This window comes from Pimephales promelas, chromosome 17, assembly GCF_988280905.1.
Source record: "Pimephales promelas chromosome 17, fPimPro1.hap1.1, whole genome shotgun sequence".
NCBI lineage: Eukaryota > Metazoa > Chordata > Actinopteri > Cypriniformes > Leuciscidae > Pimephales > Pimephales promelas.
In genome coordinates this window covers 28,785,033-28,812,869 of record NC_142785.1, presented here as the reverse complement: position 1 = coordinate 28,812,869, position 27,837 = coordinate 28,785,033, and the positions used below count along the sequence as shown (strand labels likewise).

General features: G+C 41.1%; 1 protein-coding gene and 1 long non-coding RNA gene across 2 annotated transcripts in view; both read right to left on the bottom strand.

The window, feature by feature from the left end:
• LOC120474742 (IgGFc-binding protein) overlaps positions 1-27,837 on the bottom strand; it is a 54,112-nt gene that overhangs the window by 10,545 nt on the left and 15,730 nt on the right. The window contains exons 25-76 of the mRNA XM_089121915.1: positions 27,265-27,817; positions 26,949-27,145; positions 26,704-26,839; positions 26,550-26,597; positions 26,086-26,139; positions 25,831-25,878; positions 25,381-25,428; positions 24,526-24,573; positions 24,319-24,440; positions 23,373-23,651; positions 22,249-22,395; positions 21,577-22,156; positions 20,905-21,488; positions 20,226-20,790; positions 19,536-20,140; positions 18,748-19,300; positions 18,432-18,628; positions 18,187-18,322; positions 18,033-18,080; positions 17,569-17,622; positions 16,864-16,911; positions 16,009-16,056; positions 15,802-15,923; positions 13,679-13,957; positions 13,424-13,519; positions 13,185-13,338; positions 12,761-13,014; positions 12,537-12,683; positions 11,865-12,444; positions 11,193-11,776; positions 10,514-11,078; positions 9,824-10,428; positions 9,029-9,581; positions 8,713-8,909; positions 8,468-8,603; positions 8,314-8,361; positions 7,425-7,472; positions 7,218-7,339; positions 6,268-6,546; positions 6,017-6,112; positions 5,778-5,931; positions 5,363-5,616; positions 5,139-5,285; positions 4,468-5,047; positions 3,796-4,379; positions 3,117-3,681; positions 2,427-3,031; positions 1,638-2,190; positions 1,322-1,518; positions 1,077-1,212; positions 923-970; positions 32-79 (exon numbers count right to left, since the gene is read on the bottom strand). Coding sequence (XP_088978041.1) covers positions 32-79; positions 923-970; positions 1,077-1,212; positions 1,322-1,518; positions 1,638-2,190; positions 2,427-3,031; positions 3,117-3,681; positions 3,796-4,379; positions 4,468-5,047; positions 5,139-5,285; positions 5,363-5,616; positions 5,778-5,931; positions 6,017-6,112; positions 6,268-6,546; positions 7,218-7,339; positions 7,425-7,472; positions 8,314-8,361; positions 8,468-8,603; positions 8,713-8,909; positions 9,029-9,581; positions 9,824-10,428; positions 10,514-11,078; positions 11,193-11,776; positions 11,865-12,444; positions 12,537-12,683; positions 12,761-13,014; positions 13,185-13,338; positions 13,424-13,519; positions 13,679-13,957; positions 15,802-15,923; positions 16,009-16,056; positions 16,864-16,911; positions 17,569-17,622; positions 18,033-18,080; positions 18,187-18,322; positions 18,432-18,628; positions 18,748-19,300; positions 19,536-20,140; positions 20,226-20,790; positions 20,905-21,488; positions 21,577-22,156; positions 22,249-22,395; positions 23,373-23,651; positions 24,319-24,440; positions 24,526-24,573; positions 25,381-25,428; positions 25,831-25,878; positions 26,086-26,139; positions 26,550-26,597; positions 26,704-26,839; positions 26,949-27,145; positions 27,265-27,817 — 13,834 coding nt within the window. The remainder of the gene's footprint in view (positions 1-31; positions 80-922; positions 971-1,076; positions 1,213-1,321; positions 1,519-1,637; positions 2,191-2,426; positions 3,032-3,116; positions 3,682-3,795; positions 4,380-4,467; positions 5,048-5,138; positions 5,286-5,362; positions 5,617-5,777; positions 5,932-6,016; positions 6,113-6,267; positions 6,547-7,217; positions 7,340-7,424; positions 7,473-8,313; positions 8,362-8,467; positions 8,604-8,712; positions 8,910-9,028; positions 9,582-9,823; positions 10,429-10,513; positions 11,079-11,192; positions 11,777-11,864; positions 12,445-12,536; positions 12,684-12,760; positions 13,015-13,184; positions 13,339-13,423; positions 13,520-13,678; positions 13,958-15,801; positions 15,924-16,008; positions 16,057-16,863; positions 16,912-17,568; positions 17,623-18,032; positions 18,081-18,186; positions 18,323-18,431; positions 18,629-18,747; positions 19,301-19,535; positions 20,141-20,225; positions 20,791-20,904; positions 21,489-21,576; positions 22,157-22,248; positions 22,396-23,372; positions 23,652-24,318; positions 24,441-24,525; positions 24,574-25,380; positions 25,429-25,830; positions 25,879-26,085; positions 26,140-26,549; positions 26,598-26,703; positions 26,840-26,948; positions 27,146-27,264; positions 27,818-27,837) is intronic.
• LOC148971533 (uncharacterized) lies at positions 22,523-23,211 on the bottom strand. Its single transcript, XR_016147137.1, has 3 exons — positions 23,122-23,211; positions 22,883-23,036; positions 22,523-22,726 (listed from the first exon to the last, which is right to left on the bottom strand). It is a non-coding gene; the product is annotated as an uncharacterized LOC148971533 (long non-coding RNA).

The window sequence follows — 27,837 nt, the reverse complement described above, 5'->3', positions numbered from 1 at the left end:
GTCTTTTTTCTACAAGTTCTTTCAAAAATACCTGGGGGAATGCTTGAGCTGGTGGAGGTTATGTATGTGCTGCTCTGTTCTGTAGAGAGAAAAAGATTTTTACCACATTACATGCCAACTCTGACATCTCTATAGAGCACAACAATGATTATCATTTGCACCCTTTCTCCCCAAAATATTTTTTTTAATTTAATTTATCCACAAGAATTTGAAAGAGTTCTTCAATAAAGAGTTCTGAACAAAGTCAAACTCCTCGGAGACAAATCACAACATTACAAACTTTGACTGAAAAAAGGTATGTGAAAATATGGGAACGACAAGAGTACAAGAATGTGCACTATACAGTACATCTTATGATGAAATTTACTACAGTCCCATAAAGCATTGAAAGTGACAATTATATAACTATTTCAGTAACATCAGCAGATATAAGTATAAAAACAATGAATTTTAAATAGATTGAAAATTAATAATATATACACAAATATATAAAAAGTTGGAAAAAGCAAGTACTCGATTTCACAATGCTGCATGGGCTGAGCAGTCACTGCACATCTCTTTCACCTTGATTGTTTGCTTTGATCTTTTGATTTGTGGATTTTTTCTTTTAAGTATTATGGGCAGTGTAGTTCTTTATCTGGAATTAACACTAAATAGGACATTCCAGCAACTTATGGCTTTATAAGTACCATTCACTCTACCACTGATTGAAAAAAAAAAACCCCTCAAAAGGTCATGGTGTACCTCTCTTGGATGATTTATACAGATTTTTTTTTAATAATAAATCAAAAATCAAGCTCCAAATGAATCAAATAGACCTGTGAGAATGTATCAGTAAAAAAAAAACTCAAATATCATCACTGATATCACATAACATATTTTAATATTTGTGTATTTTTTTTCTAAATTGTAACAAAAATACCTGAGGGAAGACTTGATCTGGTGGTGGTCATATGTGTGGTGCTCTCTTCTGTAAAGAGGAGTTTCCATTAAAAGATGGTGATCATCTACCCAAAGGCAAATGCTGAAGTAATTAACAAAAGTTAATATAAGCGATATCAAAGATGTGCACTGACCATAGCAGCCCCGACGTCCACCCCTGACTGTACACTCCATAGTCGGTTGGCAAGATGAAGCAGAGCAGCGCATATCATTTGGAGCAAAACACTCACAGAGGTGAGAACATTCTAGATCCCAGAACTGCTCGCCAACCTATGAAATCATACCACAAAAGGTTGAGCGTTATATTTCCAGAACAGAGGACATGAATATGTTCGAAGAGTTGTATGTCTCTTTCTTAAAAAAGAGTTTCAATCCTCACATTAAAGTAGAATCCATCATAAACGCAGCCACATTGCTCCACTGGTACACAGCGTCCTCCACTCCTCACCAATCCATCATCACAGAAGCATCCCTCTGAACATGTGTGCTCACAACTAGCATCAATGCTGCTGGCGCAAGTGTGACCACAGTCTGTGCCACACAACTCATAGTGGCTGTTCTCTGAGCAGGTCATGGCTGGTAATGTAACAAACAAAATAATTAGACGTCAAGCATGTCATCTAAATGTTTACCATTTGTTCACAATAGAAACTAATGACACACTAAAGGAAATAACCGAAAATGATATCACTCACCACAGGATGTACTCTCTCTCCAGGGGTAGATAACAGCATTGTTAGATTGACAGGCACTCGCATAGGTTTGGATCGAGCGACATAGGACATCATTCCGGTTTCCAGAAAGGCACACATCAAACACACAGTCGTTAAAGTAGGCTTCAGGATCTACATACACATGGCAGAAGCTAAATGGGCCCTCACTGGACCTGATGATGTCGCACAGGGAACGGGAAGTTGTCTCATCCTGACACAAAGGGCAATTGTTTCCACACCCATCATTGCATGGCAGCTCATCCTCAACCTTCCAACTTGCCCCGAACTGGTCTGCTGAGCGTACCAGATCCCCAGAAGGCATCATAAAGTCATCGTTCATCTGGCCGTTAAAGTTGCCACAGAGGCCACACGTAACCCCGCTGTACTCTGCTGGTACAATGATGTTCACTGCCCAGGAGCCATAACTCACACTGAAACCAAAGTCAGTTGATACAAATGTGTACTGTGCGCTGGAATAGACTGACACCCGACCAGAGTCAAGCAGTATGGGAAGGTTTCTGGTCTCGCCATCAACCTGTTTGAAAAGAGAATAAAACCAATAGCTTGAAAGCCAAGCAGGCAATATTGCTTATAACTAAACACTAAATATATTCAGACTAGAATAGAAGCGCACTTCTGGGTGTGTTCTACGTAGAGAGTAATACAAAGTCTTTTGTGTTTTAAGAAAATCTCTGTTGTTGATCATGGCAATTATATTTTTATCCATCACAAATAAATAAAGGAAAATTACAGTGAGTGATGCTTGATTACCTCAACGGTAGAATGACCGTTCATGTCCTGTGACATGTGCACAAGATGCCCAGACACGTTGACAAAAACCTCAACAGTAATTGCCACCCGGAGTCCATGCCACGCCTCGTTCCTTGCATCCACCTGGAAATGCGGAAGCCCAATAGTGTCATTACATACTGTTGCTAGCACATAGCGGCATGTGCCCTGGAAGTCAAAGACGGATCCATCAAATGACATGTAGTGGGGGTCACCCGAAGCAGAGCAACGAGCACGTGGATGAGGATGGCAGCCATACTCGCCATCCAACACATGGCAGACCTCTTCTTCGCTGCAAGACGATGGTGTGCAATGAACATTTCCAGTGATTCCATCACAAACACACAAGAACTGACACTCTTCACCATGCCAGAAACTCTCTCCAGCCTGCCGATAACGCCCAGAGTAGTGGCAACCACAACCCGTGGGGGGCACACAGTGATCTCCATTTAACACATTTCCATCATTACACTGGCATCCTTCCTGACACTGCAAGGCACACTGAAATGGAAATGAAAGGCTGGGGCAGGAAGCAGGACAGGACGTGCCACACACTTCATAATGGGTATTTGCCGGACAGGAGGATTCTGAAATTGCAAAAGCATGAAAACTATGACACAATTCTTTAGCATATTGGAGCTTAATGGGAGTTTAAGGTGAGCAGATGCTTACCGCAGTGGGTGAAACTTCTCCACTCTTCAACTGCAATGCCATTCTGTTGGCAAAGCAGCGTGTAACCTCGCAGAGCCTCACATAGGGCCATTCTGGAACCTTGAGTCTGCTCCAGCAATTTAATGCAATCTGCTATCCGCTGCTGAGGATCTAGTGTTCTGCTGCACTCAGCAAATGGTCCATCGTCCATAGACATGATACCACATTGTTCATTGAACTGGCTACTGTTCTGATAATTTCCTGGTTCCCAGATGTCAGGTGGGTCCTCACAGTGGGCTGATAGGGATCCATCACGCCAACTGTCCGCAAACAACTGCGTGTCATTCAAAAGGACAGCGTCTGGAGTGTAAAACTCATCAGCAATGTCTCCATTCAAGTTCCCACACAGACCCCCAAGTGTACCGTTGTATGTGCTTGGTGCTGTGACTCGGACAATGTGTGGCCAGTCGGCTCTCACGGTCACCCCAAAGTTTGTTTCCAAAACAAAACCCCTCACACTACTGTGATAGATGCGGATTTGACCAGAGCCAACAGTGACAGGCAGACCAACCATCTGTCCATCCACCTGAAGAGAATGATACACAGATCAACTTTTCCATTTAGCATATGAATTTGAAAACTAATGCAGTTATGCTCTTTTACTAAATAAACATTTAGTGACTTGATATTTTTGCCTAACCTTTACATTGCTGCCCTCTCCCATTTCAATGGCGACCTGGATTCCTTCTGCCTCAAACTTCAGGATCCTGGCAAAGTCATGAAGGCCCCTGGGTACTTTCTCCACTGTCAATACAAAGTGTGGTAGAGGGGATGGCCCCATCACTCTAACAAGGGTCAATCCGCAAGCTCCGTGGTATCTGAAACTTTGTCCATCAAAGGTATGATATGACCCTAGGTTTTCAACCGAACACGTAGCATAACCGATGGGTCTGCAGCCTCTCACACCATCATGGACTCCACACATCTCTGCTGGACCACACTGTTGACGATGACAGATCATTGACCTGCTGCTGCATACACACCGTCTCCCACAGTCGCCGTCCAACACAACTGACTGTCCTTCAGTGTAATAGAAGCCCTCGAAGGTGCAGCCACAGTTTGCTTCAGGCACACACTCTCCAGCACTGAGAATGTATCCAGGATCACATATACAGCTCTCCTGATTGGGCAAGGGACAGTTCATTGGGGCGGATGGATTATTGCACGTTGCAGGGCAGCCTGTTCCTTGAGGCTCAAAATGACTGTGTTGAGGGCATTGAATCTCTGGGAATGGCAGAAGAAAATAAAGAATACTAATCAGTCCCTGTAATCTTTTAGTTAGACAAATCATTCATCTCAACAAGATGCCTACCACAAAAGCCCTGCTGTCTCCACTGCCCAAGGTGTACACCCTGCTGTTGACACTGAGTAGCATACACATTGAGAGCCTGGCACAGAATGGGTTGGTACCCTCCTCCCAAGCAGACATCATAGACACAGTTCTCTATAAAGGTCTGTGGCACATGCACAGGGTGGCAAGAGGCGAACGGGCCGGCAACATCTCCTAAGATTCCACAGTGGTTGGTGTCGCTGTAAAGACTATTTTCATCAGTGGTACAAACAGCACAAGCCAGACCCGTGCACCTGACATTATGGCATTCAGGATCTGTGTCACTTTGAACTTTCCAACTGTTGGCAAAGTCCACATCTGAGCTCAAGATCTCCCCACTGGGTGAACGGAAGTCATCTTCAGGGCGCAGATTAAAGTTTCCACACAGACCGCAGGTGGCGTTAAGGTAGTCATAAGGTACAGAGATGCTGACGTAGCTGTATGCATCATATGTAACAACCAGACCAAAGTCTGTGCTAATGGCCAAAGAAAAACCTGACCGATAGACCTGAATGGAGCCATTGCGGAGGGCAAAGGGTGTTGCTGCAAAGCTTCCATTAACCTGGACAATGTTGGGGAAAAAAAAAGGAAATTAGGAATTTGTACAGAAGGCTGCATTCAAATGAGAATTAAAGCAGAATGGTCATACTAACCTTTGCGTCATTATAGTGATCTTTGACCAGTTCAATTACTTCGTCATAGACAAACACCCTGACCATCCGTGTCCATGACACATGTGTGCTGCCCCGATGCTCATTTTTGCCCTCAATGCGATAGTATGGCAAGCCGTTGCCACAAGCCTAAATAATTCAAGGATTAATGAGTTGTTTCATACCTTTTATACTATAAACAGAAAGCCATATATAGAAAGACTAACCTCAGACAGAACATAAGTGCAGGTCCCTTGGAAGTGAAAAACTTGGTAATCAAAGGTGTAGTAGTGAGGGTCACCGGAGATGGTACAGGTTTGTCGTTGAATGTTTTGGCAAGAGTATTGGAAGGCAGCTGGACGGCAGGCTTGGGAATAACTGCAGGGCTCATGGCTACACTGGAGGCCGCTGCTGGTACAGGTGCATCTCTGCTGACAGGTGCCATCACTCCAGAAAGAGTCCCCAAGTTGCACTGGAATACCTACAGCATAACAGGTTTACATGGCTTTTATCTCAAAATTACTGGATGTTTAGGGAATAAATATCTAAAAATAATCTACAATACTGGTTAAATTGGCAACTGAATGCCAAATAATTTATTCAGTCTAGGATCACATCAATGGGAGAAATAAAATAACGTACCATTAAATTGACAACCCCGTGATCCATGATCTGTTCTGAAGGCCCATCTGCCTGACACATTGACATTACTGCTGTATGTTAAGCTTGTGATGTTACTCTGTAGCGATCCAGTAATTGAGAAATGGTATCTGGAGTTGATGGTGTCATAACCAGCCTGTGGAAAATTAGGACAAGGCTTTCAGCATCTTATTTATATAGTCTCCTAGATCTATCCTTTTTATTTCCCATGTTGTGCACACCTGTACATATCGTTGAGCTGGTGCAATTGTTCCAAAATTAATTAAAACAAATGAGAAATGGCCATCTGAAATCAAAACCACTTGAAAAGACGTTTCCTGAAAAAAAGACAACAATAAAAATGCTGACCAACAAACGTTTTCTGAATGTCACAAAAAATATACCCAGTTATGTTTGCTTCATGATGTTCAATAATTTTATTACATTTGTCACTGAACAAGAACAGAAAGAGTTTTTAAAATTGGTTTCTTACTGTTCCTGATTGAGGGAAATATGCAACTCTGTCCCATGTTGCAACAAAGACCCACGTAGCAGAAAAGCTCAGGTCAGGGAAGTATTGGTTAATGTCCTGTGTGGCCTCTGTAAGGACACTGCCAGAGGTGTACTGACGATAAGAAATTACACCATTGCCACGATTATCAATATCTGTCCAGAATGGAGCGATGATGTCTCTTGCACCATAACTTGGAAACTGGTATGGACTCCAGCTGCTAAACGGCCCATCAAAAGTCAGGTGTCCATTGTTGTTGACCTGAAAGAGATAAAGATTTCTTATCATACACCCTTTCTGGTAACACTTTAGAATATTGTTCCTTCATTAATAAATAACAACACAGGTACAAATAAGTAACACACTATTAACATTCTAGTAACTACTATTAACTAAAAAGAAATTCTGATTAACAAATTAGTGAGTAATAGCGCTCAGTTGAATGTGGTAGTTCACCATTAGCTAATCAGTAACTACCTCAGTGAGGAATACTAAGAACTACGATATACAGGTTCATAATTAATATTAATAATGCATAATACTATAAGGTTCTGGTAAACCATTAGCAATTATTCAAGTGTTACTACATCTTTCTAAAGGAACTACTCATAATGTGGATCAGTGTTACCAAGTGAAAAGCTTGATACCTACCTAATATCGACTGAAGTCATTGTAAGCATTTGGATAGTAATGACTCAAGTGTTAATAAAGGAACCAATAATTATTTGGATCAGTGTTACCAAATCTAAAGTGTTATCAAAAGTGATAATACATACAATTAAATAAATAAATAAAATTGAGCATTCAGAAGTCATTAGTAACAGAAAAAAAAAGAAAAAAAAATGCAATGAATGGTTATTTCCTCACAGGTGACCTCCATACTGAGACCATAATCACAAGTGAAAAAAAGCTGGCATATTACACTGACTTACATATATTCGGCTATATGTTTGTCCAAAAAATATGAACTGTTGCAGAAGGTAGATCACAGATGAACTCCCATCATCAGAGCGACCATTCTCGGTGTCACCAGCTCCAAATGGATAAAACACAGCTGTGGGAATTTATGGGGGATATCAGTTCAAATGATTTCACCTTTGCATTAACTGTCTTTTTTCTACAAATTCTTTCAAAAATACCTGGGGGAATGCTTGAGCTGTTGGTGGTTATGTATGTGCTGCTCTGTTCTGTAGAGAGAAAAATATTTTTACCACATTACATGCCAACTCTGACATCTCTATAGAGCACAACAATGATTATCATTTGCACCCTTTCTCCCCAAAATATTTTTTTTAAATTTAATTTATCCATAAGGATTTGAAAGAGTTCTGAACAAAGTCAAACTCCTCGGAAACAAATCACAACTTTACAAACTTTGACTGAAACAAGGTATGTGAAAATCTGGGAAAGACAAGAGTACAAGAATGTGCACTATACAGTACATCTTATGATGAAATTTACTACAGTCCCATAAAGCATTGAAAGTGACAATTATATAACTATTTCAGTAACATCAGCAGTTATAAGTATAAAAACAATGAATTTTAAATAGATTGAAAATTAATAATATATACACAAATATATAAAAAGTTGGAAAAAGCAAGCACTCGAATTCACAATGCTGCATGGGCTGAGCAGTCACTGCACATCTCTTTCACCTTGATTGTTTGCTTTGATCTTTTGATTTGTGGATTTTTTCTTTTAAGGATTATGGGCAGTGTAGTTCTTTATCTGGAATTAACACTAAATAGGAGTTGACATTCCAGCAACTTATGGCTTTATAAGTACCATTCACTCTACCACTGATTAAAAAAAAAAAAAAACCCTCAAAAGCTCATGGTGTACCTGTCTTGAACGATTTATACAGACTTTTTTTTTAATAATAAATCGAAAATCAAGCTCCAAATGGATCAAAAAGACCTGTGAGAATGTATGAGTAAAAAAAAAAAAACTCAAATATCATCACTGATATCACATAACATATTTTAATATTTGAGTATTTTTTTTTCTAAATTGTTACAAAAATACCTGAGGGAAGACTTGATCTGGTGGTGGTCATATGTGTGGTGCTCTCTTCTGTAAAGAGGAGTTTCCATTAAAAGATGGTGATCATCTACCCAAAGGCAAATGCTGAAGTAATTAACAAAAGTTAATATAAGCGATATCAAAGATGTGCACTGACCATAGCAGCCCCGACGTCCACCTCTGACTGTACACTCCATAGTCGGTTGGCAAGATGAAGCAGAGCAGCGCATATCATTTGGAGCAAAACACTCACAGAGGTGAGAACATTCTAGATCCCAGAACTGCTCGCCAACCTATGAAATTATACCACAAAAGGTTGAGCGTTTCATTTCCAGAACAGAGGACATGAATATGTTTGAAGACTTGTATGTCTCTTTCTCAAAAAAGAGTTTCAATCCTCACATTAAAGTAGAATCCATCATAAACGCAGCCACATTGCTCCACCGGTACACAGCGTCCTCCACTCCTCACCAATCCATCATCACAGAAGCATCCCTCTGAACATGTGTGCTCACAACTAGCATCAATGCTGCTGGCGCAAGTGTGACCACAGTCTGTGCCACACAACTCATAGTGGCTGTTCTCTGAGCAGGTCATGGCTGGTAATGTAACAAACAAAATAATTAGACATCAAGCATGTCATCTAAATGTTTACCATTTGTTCACAATAGAAACTTATGACACACTAAAGGAAATAACCGAATATGATATCACTCACCACAGGATGTACTCTCTCTCCAGGGGTAGATAACAGCATTGTTAGATTGACAGGCACTCGCATAGGTTTGGATCGAGCGACATAGGACATCATTCCGGTTACCAGAAAGGCACACATCAAACGCACAGTCGTTAAAGTAGGCTTCAGGATCTACATACACATGGCAGAAGCTAAATGGGCCCTCACTGGACCTGATGATGTCGCACAGGGAACGGGAAGTTGTCTCATCCTGACACAAAGGGCAATTGTTTCCACACCCATCATTGCATGGCAGCTCATCCTCAACCTTCCAACTTGCCCCAAACTGGTCTGCTGAGCGTACCAGATCCCCAGAAGGCATCATGAAGTCATCGTTCATCTGGCCGTTAAAGTTGCCACAGAGGCCACACGTAACCCCGCTATACTCTGCTGGTACAATGATGTTCACTGCCCAGGAGCCATAACTCACACTGAAACCAAAGTCAGTTGATACAAATGTGTACTGTGCGCTGGAATAGACTGACACCCGACCAGAGTCAAGCAGTATGGGAAGGTTTCTGGTCTCTCCATCAACCTGTTTGAAAAGAGAATAAAACCAATAGCTTAAAAGCCAAGCAGGCAATATTGCTTATAACTAAACACTAAATTAATTAAGGCTGGAATAGAAGCGCACTTCTGGGTGTGTTCTAGAAAGTAACACAAGGCAGAAGAAAGTCTTTTGTGTTTTAAGAAAATCTCTGTTGTTGATCATGGCAATTATGTTTTTATCTATCACCAATAAATAAAGGAAAATTACAGTGAGTGATGCTTGATTACCTCAACGGTAGAATGACCGTTCATGTCCTGTGACATGTGCACAAGATGCCCAGACACGTTGACAAAAACCTCAACAGTAATTGCCACCCGGAGTCCATGCCACGCCTCGTTCCTTGCATCCACCTGGAAATGCGGAAGCCCAATAGTGTCATTACATACTGTTGCTAGCACATAGCGGCATGTGCCCTGGAAGTCAAAGACGGATCCATCAAATGACATGTAGTGGGGGTCACCCGAAGCAGAGCAACGAGCACGTGGATGAGGATGGCAGCCATACTCGCCATCCAACACATGGCAGACCTCTTCTTCGCTGCAAGACGATGGTGTGCAATGAACATTTCCAGTGATTCCATCACAAACACACAAGAACTGACACTCTTCACCATGCCAGAAACTCTCTCCAGCCTGCCGATAACGCCCAGAGTAGTGGCAACCACAACCCGTGGGGGGCACACAGTGATCTCCATTTAACACATTTCCATCATTACACTGGCATCCTTCCTGACACTGCAAGGCACACTGAAATGGAAATGAGAGGCTGGGGCAGGAAGCAGGACAGGACGTGCCACACACTTCATAATGGGTATTTGCCGGACAGGTGGATTCTGAAATTACAAAAGCATAAAAACTATGACACAATTCTTTAGCATATTGGAGCTTAATGAGAGTTTAAGGTGAGCAGATGCTTACCGCAGTGGGTGAAACTTCTCCACTCTTCAACTGCAATGCCATTCTGTTGGCAAAGCAGCGTGTAACCTCGCAGAGCCTCACATAGGGCCATTCTGGAACCTTGAGTCTGCTCCAGCAATGTAATGCAATCTGCTATCCGCTGCTGAGGATCTAGTGTTCTGCTGCACTCAGCAAATGGTCCATCGTCCATAGCCATGATACCACATTGTTCATTGAACTGGCTACTGTTCTGATAATGTCCTGGTTCCCAGATGTCAGGTGGGTCCTCACAGTGGGCTGATAGGGATCCATCACGCCAACTGTCCGCAAACAGCTGCGTGTCATTCAAAAGGACAGCGTCTGGAGTGTAAAACTCATCAGCAATGTCTCCATTCAAGTTCCCACACAGACCCCCAAGTGTACCGTTGTATGTGCTTGGTGCTGTGACTCGGACAATGTGTGGCCAGTCGGCTCTCACGGTCACCCCAAAGTTTGTTTCCAAAACAAAACCCCTCACACTACTGTGATAGATGCGGATTTGACCAGAGCCAACAGTGACAGGCAGACCAACCATCTGTCCATCCACCTGAAGAGAATGATACACAGATCAACTTTTCCATTTAGCATATGAATTTGAAAACTAATGCAGTTATGCTCTTTTACTAAATAAACATTTAGTGACTTGATATTTTTGCCTAACCTTTACATTGCTGCCCTCTCCCATTTCAATGGCGACCTGGATTCCTTCTGCCTCAAACTTCAGGATCCTGGCAAAGTCATGAAGGCCCCTGGGTACTTTCTCCACTGTCAATACAAAGTGTGGTAGAGGGGATGGCCCCATCACTCTAACAAGGGTCAATCCGCAAGCTCCGTGGTATCTGAAACTTTGTCCATCAAAGGTATGATATGACCCTAGGTTTTCAACTGAACACGTAGCATAACCGATGGGTCTGCAGCCTCTCACACCATCATGGACTCCACACATCTCTGCTGGACCACACTGTTGATGATGACAGATCATTGACCTGCTGCTGCATACACACCGTCTCCCACAGTCGCCGTCCAACACAACTGACTGTCCTTCAGTGTAATAGAAGCCCTCGAAGGTGCAGCCACAGTTTTCTTCAGGCACACACTCTCCAGCACTGAGAATGTATCCAGGATCACATATACAGCTCTCCTGATTGGGCAAGGGACAGTTCATTGGGGCGGATGGATTATTGCACGTTGCAGGGCAGCCTGTTCCTTGAGGCTCAAAATGACTGTGTTGAGGGCATTGAATCTCTGGGAATGGCAGAAGAAAATAAAGAATACTAATTAGTCCCTGTAATCTTTTAGTTAGACAAATCATTCATCTAAACAAGATGCCTACCACAAAAGCCCTGCTGTCTCCACTGCCCAAGGTGTACACCCTGCTGTTGACACTGAGTAGCATACACATTGAGAGCCTGGCACAGAATGGGCTGGTACCCTCCTCCCAAGCAGACATCATAGACACAGTTCTCTATAAAGGTCTGTGGCACATGCACAGGGTGGCAAGAGGCGAACGGGCCGCCAACATCTCCTAAGATTCCACAGTGGTTGGTGTCGCTGTAAAGACTAATTTCATCAGTGGTACAAACAGCACAAGCCAGACCCGTGCACCTGACATTATGGCATTCAGGATCTGTGTCACTTTGCACTTTCCAACTGTTGGCAAAGTCCACATCTGAGCTCAAGATCTCCCCACTGGGTGAACGGAAGTCATCTTCAGGGCGCAGATTAAAGTTTCCACACAGACCGCAGGTGGCGTTAAGGTAGTCATAAGGTACAGAGATGCTGACGTAGCTGTATGCATCATATGTAACAACCAGACCAAAGTCTGTGCTAATGGCCAAAGAAAAACCTGACCGATAGACCTGAATGGAGCCATTGCGGAGGGCAAAGGGTGTTGCTGCAAAGCTTCCATTAACCTGGACAATGTTGGGGGAAAAAAAAAGGAAATTAGGAATTTGTACAGAAGGCTGCATTCAAATGAGAATTAAAGCAGAATGGTCATACTAACCTTTGCGTCATTATAGTGATCTTTTACCAGTTCAATTACTTCGTCATAGACAAACACCCTGACCATCCGTGTCCATGACACATGTGTGCTGCCCCGATGCTCATTTTTGCCCTCAATGCGATAGTATGGCAAACCGTTGTCACAAGCCTAAATAATTCAAGGATTAATGAGTTGTTTCATACCTTTTATACTATAAACAGAAAGCCATATATAGAAAGACTAACCTCAGACAGAACATAAGTGCAGGTCCCTTGGAAGTGAAAAACTTGATAATCAAAGGTGTAGTAGTGAGGGTCACCGGAGATGGTACAGGTTTTTCGTTGAATGTTCTGGCAAGAGTATTGGAAGGCAGCTGGACGGCAGGCTTGGGAATAACTGCAGGGCTCATGGCTACACTGGAGGCCGCTGCTGGTACAGGTGCATCTCTGCTGACAGGTGCCATCACTCCAGAAAGAGTCCCCAAGTTGCACTGGAATACCTACAGCATAACAGGTTTACATGGCTTTTATCTCAAAATTACTGGATGTTTAGGGAATAAATATCTAAAAATAATCTACAATACTGGTTAAATTGGCAACTGAATGCCAAATAATTTATTCAGTCTAGGATCACATCAATGGGAGAAATAAAAAAATAAAAAAACATTACCATTAAATTGACAACCCCGTGATCCATGATCTGTTCTGAAGGCCCATCTGCCTGACACATTGACATTACTGCTGTATGTTAAGCTTGTGATGTTACTCTGTAGCGATCCAGTAATTGAGAAATGGTATCTGGAGTTGATGGTGTCATAACCAGCCTGTGGAAAATTAGAACAAGGCTTTCAGCATCTTATTTATATAGTCTCCTAGATCTATCCTTTTTATTTCCCATGTTGTGCACACCTGTACATATCGTTGAGCTGGTGCAATTGTTCCGAAATTAATTAAAACAAATGAGAAATGGCCATCTGAAATCAAAACCACTTGAAAAGATGTTTCCTGAAAAAAGACAACAATAAAAATAAAATGCTGACCAACAAAAGTTTTCTGAATGTCACAAAAAATATACCCAGTTATGTTTGCTTCATGATGTTCAATCATTTTATTACATTTGTCATTTCACAAGAACAGAAAGAATTTATAAAACTGGTTTCTTACTGTTCCTGACAGAGGGAAATATGCAACTCTGTCCCATGTTGCAACAAAGACCCACGTAGCAGAAAAGCTCAGGTCAGGGAAGTATTGGTTAATGTCCTGTGTGGCCTCTGTAAGGACACTGCCAGAGGTGTACTGACTATACGAAATTACACCATTGCCACGATTATCAATATCTGTCCAGAATGGAGCGATGATGTCTCTTGCACCATAACTTGGAAACTGGTATGGACTCCAGCTGCTAAACGGCCCATCAAAAGTCAGGTGTCCATTGTTGTTGACCTGAAAGAGTTAAAGATTTCTTATCATACACCCTTTCTGGTAACACTTTAGAATATTGTCCCTTCATTAATGAATAAATAAGTAACACACTATTAACATTCTAGTAACTACTATTAACTAACTAGAAATTCTGATTAACAAATTAGTATAAGTAATAGCGCTCAGTTGAATGTGGCATTTCACCATTAGCTAATCAGTAACTACCTCACTGAGGAATACTTACTAAGAGTGGTAACACTTTATTTCGATAGTCCACTTTAGACATTTTACTAATTGTAAGTAACTTTTCAACTACAGTGGTATGAATAAGTTTTGGCACCCATGCTAAAGTTGCCTAAAAAGAGGAATAAAAAATCATCTTTTGGATATTGATCTTAATGCCTTAATTAGAAAAATGAGGAAAAGTCCAACCTTTAAGGACACCAATTTTCTTTGTGAATGAATAATGCATCATAAATAAATAAATGTTTTTCCTTAAAATACAGGGTGCATAAGTCATGGCACCCCTATGTTAAATTCACATAGAGTCAGGCAGATTTTTATTTTTAAAAGCCAGTAATTTCATGGATCCAGGATAATATGCATCCTGATAAAGTTCCCTTGGCCTTTGGGATTAAAATAGACCCACATCATCACACACCATTCACAATGCCTAGAGATTGGCATGGTTTTACTTCAGTTAGCCTAATAGCTGGTTTGATTTGCATTGAAAGATGATCTTCTGGAAAGTACCCCATGCCAATCTCTAGGTGTGGTGGAAGGTGTGTGATGATGTGTGGATATTTTAATTCCAAAGGCCAAGGGAACTTTATCAGGATGCATATTATCCTGGATCCATGAAATTACTGGCTTTTAAAAATAAAAATCTGCCTGACTCCATGTGAATTTAACATAGGGGTGCCATGACTTTTGCACCCTGTATTTTAAGGAAAAACATTTATTTATTTATGATACATTATTCATTCACAAAGAAAATTGGTGTCCTTAAAGGTTGGAGTTTTCCTCATTTTTCTAATTAAGGCATTAAGATCAATATCCAAAAGATGATTTTTTATTCCTCTTTTTAGGCAACTTTAGCATGGGTGCCAAAACTTATTCATACCACTGTATAGGCTATGTCAACTAACTCTCATTAGAGTATTAGTAGACTGTCTACTTAACATCTGCTAATAATTTATTTTGTTGGTCCCCCAACAAACATTCAACTGACTTTAAGTAAGATGGCGACTACAAGTCAACTTATTCTCCTAACCCAAAGCCTAACACCTAACCATAATAACCTCAGTCTACTGACAGTCTACTATAGTATACTAATACTCTAATGAGAGTTAGTTGACATGTAGTTTAAAAGTTACTTATAATTAGTAGAACGTCTAAAGTGACTATCGAAATAAAGTGTAACCCTAGGAACTATATATAGGTTCATAATTAATAATGCATAATAATAAAAAAAGGTAATGGTAAACCATTAGCAATTAATCAAGTGTTACTACATCTTTCTAAAGGAACTACTCATAATGTGGATCAGTGTTACCAAGTGAAAAGCTTGATAACTACCAAATATCGACTGAAGTCATTGTAAGCATTTGGATAGTAATGACTCAAGTGTTACTACATCTTTCTAAAGGAACCACTAATTATTTGGATCAGTGTTACCAAATCTAAAGTGTTACCAAAAGAGATAATACATACAATTAAATAAATAAATAAAATTGAGCATTCAGAAGTCATTAGTAACAGAAAGAAAAAATGCAATGAATGGTTATTTCCTCACAGGTGACCTCCATATTGAGACCATAATCACAAATGAAAAAATTACACTGATACATATTACACTGACTTACATATATTCGGCTATATGTTTGTCCAAAAAATATGAACTGTTGCAGAAGGTAGATCACAGATGAACTCCCATCATCAGAGCGACCATTCTCGGTGTCACCAGCTCCAAATGGATAAAACACAGCTGTGGGAATTTATGGGGGATATCAGTTCAAATGATTTCACCTTTGCATTAACTGTCTTTTTTCTACAAGTTCTTTCAAAAATACCTGGGGGAATGCTTGAGCTGGTGGAGGTTATGTATGTGGTGCTCTGTTCTGTAGAGAGAAAAAGATTTTTACCACATTACATGCCAACTCTGACATCTCTATAGAGCACAACAATGATTATCATTTGCACCCTTTCTCCCCAAACTATTTTTTTTAATTTAATTTATCCACAAGAATTTGAAAGAGTTCTTCAATAAAGAGTTCTGAACAAAGTCAAACTCCTCGGAGACAAATCACAACATTACAAACTTTGACTGAAAAAGGTATGTGAAAATATGGGAAAGACAAGAGTACAAGAATGTGCACTATACAGTACATCTTATGATGAAATTTACTACAGTCCCATAAAGCATTGAAAATGACAATTATATAACTATTTCAGTAACATCAGCAGTTATAAGTATAAAAACAATGAATTTTAAATAGATTAAAATTAATAATATATGTACACAAATATATAAAAAGTTGGAAAAAGCAAGTACTCGATTTCACAATGCTGCATGGGCTGAGCAGTCACTGCACATCTCTTTCACCTTGATTGTTTGCTTTGATCTTTTGATTTGTGGATTTTTTTCTTTTAAGGATTATGAGCAGTGTAGTTCTTTATCTGGAATTAACAATAAATAGGACATTCCAGCAACTTATGGCTTGATAAGTACCATTCACTCTACCACTGATTGAAAAAAAACCCTCAAAAGCTCATGGTGTACCTGTCTTGAACGATTTTTAAAGATTTTTTTTAATCAAAAATCAAGCTCCAAATGGATCAAATAGACCTGTGAGAATGTATGAGTAAAAAAACCCCTCAAATATCATCACTGATATCACATTTTTTCTAAAGTGTTACAAAAATACCTGATGGAAGACTTGATCTGGTGGTGGTCATGAGTGTGGTGCTTTCTTCTGTACAGAGAAAAAAGAATTATCTTTGCCATATTACATATTTGTCAGGTATGGGTGTGATGAAAGTAGCGAGGACTCAGTGCAGAGTTCATGGGCTTTTTAATGATAATAAAATCAAACAAAACAGACAACAAAAACTGTGTTTTAGTGTAAAACACAAGCTGTGTGCTACTCAGCACAAGACAAAAACATGACATGAGAGCATGTGGCCGATGTAAACACGAACCGCGTGCTACAGGACATGACATAACACACGCAAACAGAGCGGCCCGATCGAACTCGAAACCGCATGCTCACGACAAGACAGAGCGCATGAAAACGAGCGAAAGCTCATCCTGTGCGCTCACAACAGAATATTATTACATATTTGTATTTTTGTTTTCTAAATTGTAACAAAAATACCTGAGGGAAGACTTGATCCAGTGGTCGTCATGTTTGTGGTGCTTTCTTCTGTAAAAGGAAGACAAAGCAATGCCTTTAGTGCACAATAGTGATCAGCCACTTTTTCAGCAGCCTTAGTTCTCAAAGTACTTTTTCTATTAATTATCTCTATTGAAAATGGTTTTGAAAAAGATCTCCAATAGACCAAGATCTTCCAGATCTTCTTCTAAACCAAGGCCACCTCTGAGACTAAATATTAGAAAAGTATGAAAATACCTGAGGGACGGTATGTGGAAGATCTGGATGTGGTCATGAGTGTGGTGCTTTCGTCTGTGCAGAGAAAAAAAAAACAATATTATCTTTGCCATATTACATATTTGTCAGGTATGGGTGTGATGAAAGTAGCGAGGACTCAGTGCAGAGTTGATGGGCTTTTTAATGATAATAAAATCAAACAAAACAGACAACAAAAACTGTGTTTTAGTGTAAAACACAAGCTGTGTGCTACTCAGCACAAGACAAAAACATGACATGAAAGCATGCGGCCGATGTAAACACGAACCGAGTGCTACAGGACATGACATAACACACGCAAACAGAGCGGCCCGATCGAACTCGAAACCGCATGCTCACGACAAGACAGAGCGCATGAAAACGAACGAAAGCTCATCCTGTGCGCTCACAACAGAATATTATTAAATATTTGTGTTTTTTCTTTTTCTAAATTGTAACAAAAATACCTGAGGGAAGACTTGATCTGGTGGTGGTCATATGTGTGGTGCTCTCTTCTGTAAAGAGGAGTTTCCATTAAAAGATGGTGATCATCTACCCAAAGGCAAATGCTGATGTAATTAACAAAAGTTAATATAAGCGATATCAAAGATGTGCACTGACCATAGCAGCCCCGACGTCCACCTCTGACTGTACACTCCATAGTCGGTTGGCAAGATGAAGCAGAGCAGCGCATATCATTTGGAGCAAAACACTCACAGAGGTGAAAACATTCTAGATCCCAGAACTGCTCGCCAACCTATGAAATCATACCACAAAAGGCTGAGCGTTATATTTCCAGAACAGAGGACATGAATATGTTTGAAGACTTGTATGTCTCTTTCTCAAAAAAGAGTTTCAATCCTCACATTAAAGTAGAATCCATCATAAACGCAGCCACATTGCTCCACCGGTACACAGCGTCCTCCACTCCTCACCAATCCATCATCACAGAAGCATCCCTCTGAACATGTGTGCTCACAACTAGCATCAATGCTGCTGGCGCAAGTGTGACCACAGTCTGTGCCACACAACTCATAGTGGCTGTTCTCTGAGCAGGTCATGGCTGGTAATGTAACAAACAAAATAATTAGACGTCAAGCATGTCATCTAAATGTTTACCATTTGTTCACAATAGAAACTAATGACACACTAAAGGAAATAACCGAATATGATATCACTCACCACAGGATGTACTCTCTCTCCAGGGGTAGATAACACCATTGTTAGATTGACAGGCACTCGCATAGGTTTGGATCGAGCGACATAGGACATCATTCCGGTTTCCAGAAAGGCACACATCAAACGCACAGTCGTTAAAGTAGGCTTCAGGATCTACATACACATGGCAGAAGCTAAATGGGCCCTCACTGGACCTGATGATGTCGCACAGGGAACGGGAAGTTGTCTCATCCTGACACAAAGGGCAATTGTTTCCACACCCATCATTGCATGGCAGCTCATCCTCAACCTTCCAACTTGCCCCAAACTGGTCTGCTGAGCGTACCAGATCCCCAGAAGGCATCATGAAGTCATCGTTCATCTGGCCGTTAAAGTTGCCACAGAGGCCACACGTAACCCCGCTGTACTCTGCTGGTACAATGATGTTCACTGCCCAGGAGCCATAACTCACGCTGAAACCAAAGTCAGTTGATACAAATGTGTACTGTGCGCTGGAATAGACTGACACCCGACCAGAGTCAAGCAGTATGGGAAGGTTTCTGGTCTCTCCATCAACCTGTTTGAAAAGAGAATAAAACCAGTAGCTTATTAAAAGCCAAGCAGGCAATACCGCTTATAACTAAACACTAAATATATTCAGACTAGAATAGAAGCGCACTTCTGGGTGTGTTCTAGAGAGTAATACAAAGTCTTTTGTGTTTTAAGAAAATCTCTGTTGTTGATCATGGCAAATATATTTTTATCCATCACAAATAAATAAAGGAAAATTACAGTGAGTGATGCTTGATTACCTCAACGGTAGAATGACCGTTCATGTCCTGTGACATGTGCACAAGATACCCAGACACGTTGACAAAAACCTCAACAGTAATTGCCACCCGGAGTCCATGCCACGCCTCGTTCCTTGCATCCACCTGGAAATGCGGAAGCCCAATAGTGTCATTACATACTGTTGCTAGCACATAGCGGCATGTGCCCTGGAAGTCAAAGACGGATCCATCAAATGACATGTAGTGGGGGTCACCCGAAGCAGAGCAACGAGCACGTGGATGAGGATGGCAGCCATACTCGCCATCCAACACATGGCAGACCTCTTCTTCGCTGCAAGACGATGGTGTGCAATAAACATTTCCAGTAATTCCATCACAAACACACAAGAACTGACACTCTTCACCATGCCAGAAACTCTCTGCAGCCTGCCGATAACGCCCAGAGTAGTGGCAACCACAACCCGTGGGGGGCACACAGTGATCTCCATTTAACACATTTCCATCATTACACTGGCATCCTTCCTGACACTGCAAGGCACACTGAAATGGAAATGAGAGGCTGGGGCAGGAAGCAGGACAGGACGTGCCACACACTTCATAATGGGTATTTGCCGGACAGGTGGATTCTGAAATTACAAAAGCATAAAAACTATGACACAATTCTTTAGCATATTGGAGCTTAATGAGAGTTTAAGGTGAGCAGATGCTTACCGCAGTGGGTGAAACTTCTCCACTCTTCAACTGCAATGCCATTCTGTTGGCAAAGCAGCGTGTAACCTCGCAGAGCCTCACATAGGGCCATTCTGGAACCTTGAGTCTGCTCCAGCAATGTAATGCAATCTGCTATCCGCTGCTGAGGATCTAGTGTTCTGCTGCACTCAGCAAATGGTCCATCGTCCATAGCCATGATACCACATTGTTCATTGAACTGGCTACTGTTCTGATAATGTCCTGGTTCCCAGATGTCAGGTGGGTCCTCACAGTGGGCTGATAGGGATCCATCACGCCAACTGTCCGCAAACAACTGCGTGTCATTCAAAAGGACAGCGTCTGGAGTGTAAAACTCATCAGCAATGTCTCCATTCAAGTTCCCACACAGACCCCCAAGTGTACCGTTGTATGTGCTTGGTGCTGTGACTCGGACAATGTGTGGCCAGTCGGCTCTCACGGTCACCCCAAAGTTTGTTTCCAAAACAAAACCCCTCACACTACTGTGATAGATGCGGATTTGACCAGAGCCAACAGTGACAGGCAGACCAACCATCTGTCCATCCACCTGAAGAGAATGATACACAGATCAACTTTTCCATTTAGCATATGAATTTGAAAAATAATGCAATTATGCTCTTTTACTAAATAAACATTTAGTGACTTGATATTTTTGCCTAACCTTTACATTGCTGCCCTCTCCCATTTCAATGGCGACCTGGATTCCTTCTGCCTCAAACTTCAGGAACCTGGCAAAGTCATGAAGGCCCCTAGGTACTTTCTCCACTGTCAATACAAAGTGTGGTAGAGGGGATGGCCCCATCACTCTAACAAGGGTCAATCCGCAAGCTCCGTGGTATCTGAAACTCTGTCCATCAAAGGTATGATATGACCCTAGGTTTTCAACCGAACACGTAGCATAACCGATGGGTCTGCAGCCTCTCACACCATCATGGACTCCACACATCTCTGCTGGACCACACTGTTGACGATGACAGATCATTGACCTGCTGCTGCATACACACCGTCTCCCACAGTCGCCGTCCAACACAACTGACTGTCCTTCAGTGTAATAGAAGCCCTCGAAGGTGCAGCCACAGTTTGCTTCAGGCACACACTCTCCAGCACTGAGAATGTATCCAGGATCACATATACAGCTCTCCTGATTGGGCAAGGGACAGTTCATTGGGGCGGATGGATTATTGCACGTTGCAGGGCAGCCTGTTCCTTGAGGCTCAAAATGACTGTGTTGAGGGCATTGAATCTCTGGGAATGGCAGAAGAAAATAAAGAATACTAATCAGTCCCTGTAATCTTTTAGTTAGACAAATCATTCATCTCTACAAGATGCCTACCACAAAAGCCCTGCTGTCTCCACTGCCCAAGGTGTACACCCTGCTGTTGACACTGAGTAGCATACACATTGAGAGCCTGGCACAGAATGGGCTGGTACCCTCCTCCCAAGCAGACATCATAGACACAGTTCTCTATAAAGGTCTGTGGCACATGCACAGGGTGGCAAGAGGCGAACGGGCCGCCAACATCTCCTAAGATTCCACAGTGGTTGGTGTCGCTGTAAAGACTAATTTCATCAGTGGTACAAACAGCACAAGCCAGACCCGTGCACCTGACATTATGGCATTCAGGATCTGTGTCACTTTGAACTTTCCAACTGTTGGCAAAGTCCACATCTGAGCTCAAGATCTCCCCACTGGGTGAACGGAAGTCATCTTCAGGGCGCAGATTAAAGTTTCCACACAGACCGCAGGTGGCGTTAAGGTAGTCATAAGGTACAGAGATGCTGACGTAGCTGTATGCATCATATGTAACAACCAGACCAAAGTCTGTGCTAATGGCCAAAGAAAAACCTGACCGATAGACCTGAATGGAGCCATTGCGGAGGGCAAAGGGTGTTGCTGCAAAGCTTCCATTAACCTGGACAATGTTGGGGGAAAAAAAAAGGAAATTAGGAATTTGTACAGAAGGCTGCATTCAAATGAGAAATAAAGCAGAATGGTCATACTAACCTTTGCGTCATTATAGTGATCTTTTACCAGTTCAATTACTTCGTCATAGACAAACACCCTGACCATCCGTGTCCATGACACATGTGTGCTGCCCCGATGCTCATTCTTGCCCTCAATGCGATAGTATGGCAAGCCGTTGCCACAAGCCTAAATAATTCAAGGATTAATGAGTTGTTTCATACCTTTTATACTATAAACAGAAAGCCATATATAGAAAGACTAACCTCACACAGAACATAAGTGCAGGTCCCTTGGAAGTGAAAAACTTGGTAATCAAAGGTGTAGTAGTGAGGGTCACCGGAGATGGTACAGGTTTTTCGTTGAATGTTCTGGCAAGAGTATTGGAAGGCAGCTGGACGGCAGGCTTGGGAATAACTGCAGGGCTCATGGCTACACTGGAGGCCGCTGCTGGTACAGGTGCATCTCTGCTGACAGGTGCCATCACTCCAGAAAGAGTCCCCAAGTTGCACTGGAATACCTACAGCATAACAGGTTTGCTTTTATCTCAAAATTACTGGATGTTTAGGGAATAAATATCTAAAAATAATCTACAATACTGGTTAAATTGGCAACTGAATGCCAAATAATTTATTCAGTCTAGGATCACATCAATGGGAGAAATAAAATAACGTACCATTAAATTGACAACCCCGTGATCCATGATCTGTTCTGAAGGCCCATCTGCCTGACACATTGACATTACTGCTGTATGTTAAGCTTGTGATGTTACTCTGTAGCGATCCAGTAATTGAGAAATGGTATCTGGAGTTGATGGTGTCATAACCAGCCTGTGGAAAATTAGAACAAGGCTTTCAGCATCTTATTTATATAGTCTCCTAGATCTATCCTTTTTATTTCCCATGTTGTGCACACCTGTACATATCGTTGAGCTGGTGCAATTGTTCCAAAATTAATTAAAACAAATGAGAAATGGCCATCTGAAATCAAAACCACTTGAAAAGACGTTTCCTGAAAAAAAGACAACAATAAAAATGCTGACCAACAAACGTTTTCTGAATGTCACAAAAAATATACCCAGTTATGTTTGCTTCATGATGTTCAATAATTTTATTACATTTGTCACTGAACAAGAACAGAAAGAGTTTTTAAAATTGGTTTCTTACTGTTCCTGATTGAGGGAAATATGCAACTCTGTCCCATGTTGCAACAAAGACCCAAGTAGCAGAAAAGCTCAGGTCAGGGAAGTATTGGTTAATGTCCTGTGTGGCCTCTGTAAGGACACTGCCAGAGGTGTACTGACGATAAGAAATTACACCATTGCCACGATTATCAATATCTGTCCAGAATGGAGCGATGATGTCTCTTGCACCATAACTTGGAAACTGGTATGGACTCCAGCTGCTAAACGGCCCATCAAAAGTCAGGTGTCCATTGTTGTTGACCTGAAAGAGATAAAGATTTCTTATCATACACCCTTTCTGGTAACACTTTAGAATATTGTTCCTTCATTAATAAATAACAACACAGGTACAAATAAGTAACACACTATTAACATTCTAGTAACTACTATTAACTAAAAAGAAATTCTGATTAACAAATTAGTGAGTAATAGCGCTCAGTTGAATGTGGTAGTTCACCATTAGCTAATCAGTAACTACCTCAGTGAGGAATACTAAGAACTACGATATACAGGTTCATAATTAATATTAATAATGCATAATACTATAAGGTTCTGGTAAACCATTAGCAATTATTCAAGTGTTACTACATCTTTCTAAAGGAACTACTCATAATGTGGATCAGTGTTACCAAGTGAAAAGCTTGATACCTACCTAATATCGACTGAAGTCATTGTAAGCATTTGGATAGTAATGACTCAAGTGTTAATAAAGGAACCAATAATTATTTGGATCAGTGTTACCAAATCTAAAGTGTTACCAAAAGTGATAATACATACAATTAAATAAATAAATAAAATTGAGCATTCAGAAGTCATTAGTAACAGAAAGAAAAAATGCAATGAATGGTTATTTCCTCACAGGTGACCTCCATATTGAGACCATAATCACAAATGAAAAAATTACACTGATACATATTACACTGACTTACATATATTCGGCTATATGTTTGTCCAAAAAATATGAACTGTTGCAGAAGGTAGATCACAGATGAACTCCCATCATCAGAGCGACCATTCTCGGTGTCACCAGCTCCAAATGGATAAAACACAGCTGTGGGAATTTATGGGGGATATCAGTTCAAATGATTTCACCTTTGCATTAACTGTCTTTTTTCTACAAGTTCTTTCAAAAATACCTGGGGGAATGCTTGAGCTGGTGGAGGTTATGTATGTGGTGCTCTGTTCTGTAGAGAGAAAAAGATTTTTACCACATTACATGCCAACTCTGACATCTCTATAGAGCACAACAATGATTATCATTTGCACCCTTTCTCCCCAAACTATTTTTTTTAATTTAATTTATCCACAAGAATTTGAAAGAGTTCTTCAATAAAGAGTTCTGAACAAAGTCAAACTCCTCGGAGACAAATCACAACATTACAAACTTTGACTGAAAAAGGTATGTGAAAATATGGGAAAGACAAGAGTACAAGAATGTGCACTATACAGTACATCTTATGATGAAATTTACTACAGTCCCATAAAGCATTGAAAATGACAATTATATAACTATTTCAGTAACATCAGCAGTTATAAGTATAAAAACAATGAATTTTAAATAGATTAAAATTAATAATATATGTACACAAATATATAAAAAGTTGGAAAAAGCAAGTACTCGATTTCACAATGCTGCATGGGCTGAGCAGTCACTGCACATCTCTTTCACCTTGATTGTTTGCTTTGATCTTTTGATTTGTGGATTTTTTTCTTTTAAGGATTATGAGCAGTGTAGTTCTTTATCTGGAATTAACAATAAATAGGACATTCCAGCAACTTATGGCTTGATAAGTACCATTCACTCTACCACTGATTGAAAAAAAACCCTCAAAAGCTCATGGTGTACCTGTCTTGAACGATTTTTAAAGATTTTTTTTAATCAAAAATCAAGCTCCAAATGGATCAAATAGACCTGTGAGAATGTATGAGTAAAAAAACCCCTCAAATATCATCACTGATATCACATTTTTTCTAAAGTGTTACAAAAATACCTGATGGAAGACTTGATCTGGTGGTGGTCATGAGTGTGGTGCTTTCTTCTGTACAGAGAAAAAAGAATTATCTTTGCCATATTACATATTTGTCAGGTATGGGTGTGATGAAAGTAGCGAGGACTCAGTGCAGAGTTCATGGGCTTTTTAATGATAATAAAATCAAACAAAACAGACAACAAAAACTGTGTTTTAGTGTAAAACACAAGCTGTGTGCTACTCAGCACAAGACAAAAACATGACATGAGAGCATGTGGCCGATGTAAACACGAACCGCGTGCTACAGGACATGACATAACACACGCAAACAGAGCGGCCCGATCGAACTCGAAACCGCATGCTCACGACAAGACAGAGCGCATGAAAACGAGCGAAAGCTCATCCTGTGCGCTCACAACAGAATATTATTACATATTTGTATTTTTGTTTTCTAAATTGTAACAAAAATACCTGAGGGAAGACTTGATCCAGTGGTCGTCATGTTTGTGGTGCTTTCTTCTGTAAAAGGAAGACAAAGCAATGCCTTTAGTGCACAATAGTGATCAGCCACTTTTTCAGCAGCCTTAGTTCTCAAAGTACTTTTTCTATTAATTATCTCTATTGAAAATGGTTTTGAAAAAGATCTCCAATAGACCAAGATCTTCCAGATCTTCTTCTAAACCAAGGCCACCTCTGAGACTAAATATTAGAAAAGTATGAAAATACCTGAGGGACGGTATGTGGAAGATCTGGATGTGGTCATGAGTGTGGTGCTTTCGTCTGTGCAGAGAAAAAAAAAACAATATTATCTTTGCCATATTACATATTTGTCAGGTATGGGTGTGATGAAAGTAGCGAGGACTCAGTGCAGAGTTGATGGGCTTTTTAATGATAATAAAATCAAACAAAACAGACAACAAAAACTGTGTTTTAGTGTAAAACACAAGCTGTGTGCTACTCAGCACAAGACAAAAACATGACATGAAAGCATGCGGCCGATGTAAACACGAACCGAGTGCTACAGGACATGACATAACACACGCAAACAGAGCGGCCCGATCGAACTCGAAACCGCATGCTCACGACAAGACAGAGCGCATGAAAACGAACGAAAGCTCATCCTGTGCGCTCACAACAGAATATTATTAAATATTTGTGTTTTTTCTTTTTCTAAATTGTAACAAAAATACCTGAGGGAAGACTTGATCTGGTGGTGGTCATATGTGTGGTGCTCTCTTCTGTAAAGAGGAGTTTCCATTAAAAGATGGTGATCATCTACCCAAAGGCAAATGCTGATGTAATTAACAAAAGTTAATATAAGCGATATCAAAGATGTGCACTGACCATAGCAGCCCCGACGTCCACCTCTGACTGTACACTCCATAGTCGGTTGGCAAGATGAAGCAGAGCAGCGCATATCATTTGGAGCAAAACACTCACAGAGGTGAAAACATTCTAGATCCCAGAACTGCTCGCCAACCTATGAAATCATACCACAAAAGGCTGAGCGTTATATTTCCAGAACAGAGGACATGAATATGTTTGAAGACTTGTATGTCTCTTTCTCAAAAAAGAGTTTCAATCCTCACATTAAAGTAGAATCCATCATAAACGCAGCCACATTGCTCCACCGGTACACAGCGTCCTCCACTCCTCACCAATCCATCATCACAGAAGCATCCCTCTGAACATGTGTGCTCACAACTAGCATCAATGCTGCTGGCGCAAGTGTGACCACAGTCTGTGCCACACAACTCATAGTGGCTGTTCTCTGAGCAGGTCATGGCTGGTAATGTAACAAACAAAATAATTAGACGTCAAGCATGTCATCTAAATGTTTACCATTTGTTCACAATAGAAACTAATGACACACTAAAGGAAATAACCGAATATGATATCACTCACCACAGGATGTACTCTCTCTCCAGGGGTAGATAACACCATTGTTAGATTGACAGGCACTCGCATAGGTTTGGATCGAGCGACATAGGACATCATTCCGGTTTCCAGAAAGGCACACATCAAACGCACAGTCGTTAAAGTAGGCTTCAGGATCTACATACACATGGCAGAAGCTAAATGGGCCCTCACTGGACCTGATGATGTCGCACAGGGAACGGGAAGTTGTCTCATCCTGACACAAAGGGCAATTGTTTCCACACCCATCATTGCATGGCAGCTCATCCTCAACCTTCCAACTTGCCCCAAACTGGTCTGCTGAGCGTACCAGATCCCCAGAAGGCATCATGAAGTCATCGTTCATCTGGCCGTTAAAGTTGCCACAGAGGCCACACGTAACCCCGCTGTACTCTGCTGGTACAATGATGTTCACTGCCCAGGAGCCATAACTCACGCTGAAACCAAAGTCAGTTGATACAAATGTGTACTGTGCGCTGGAATAGACTGACACCCGACCAGAGTCAAGCAGTATGGGAAGGTTTCTGGTCTCTCCATCAACCTGTTTGAAAAGAGAATAAA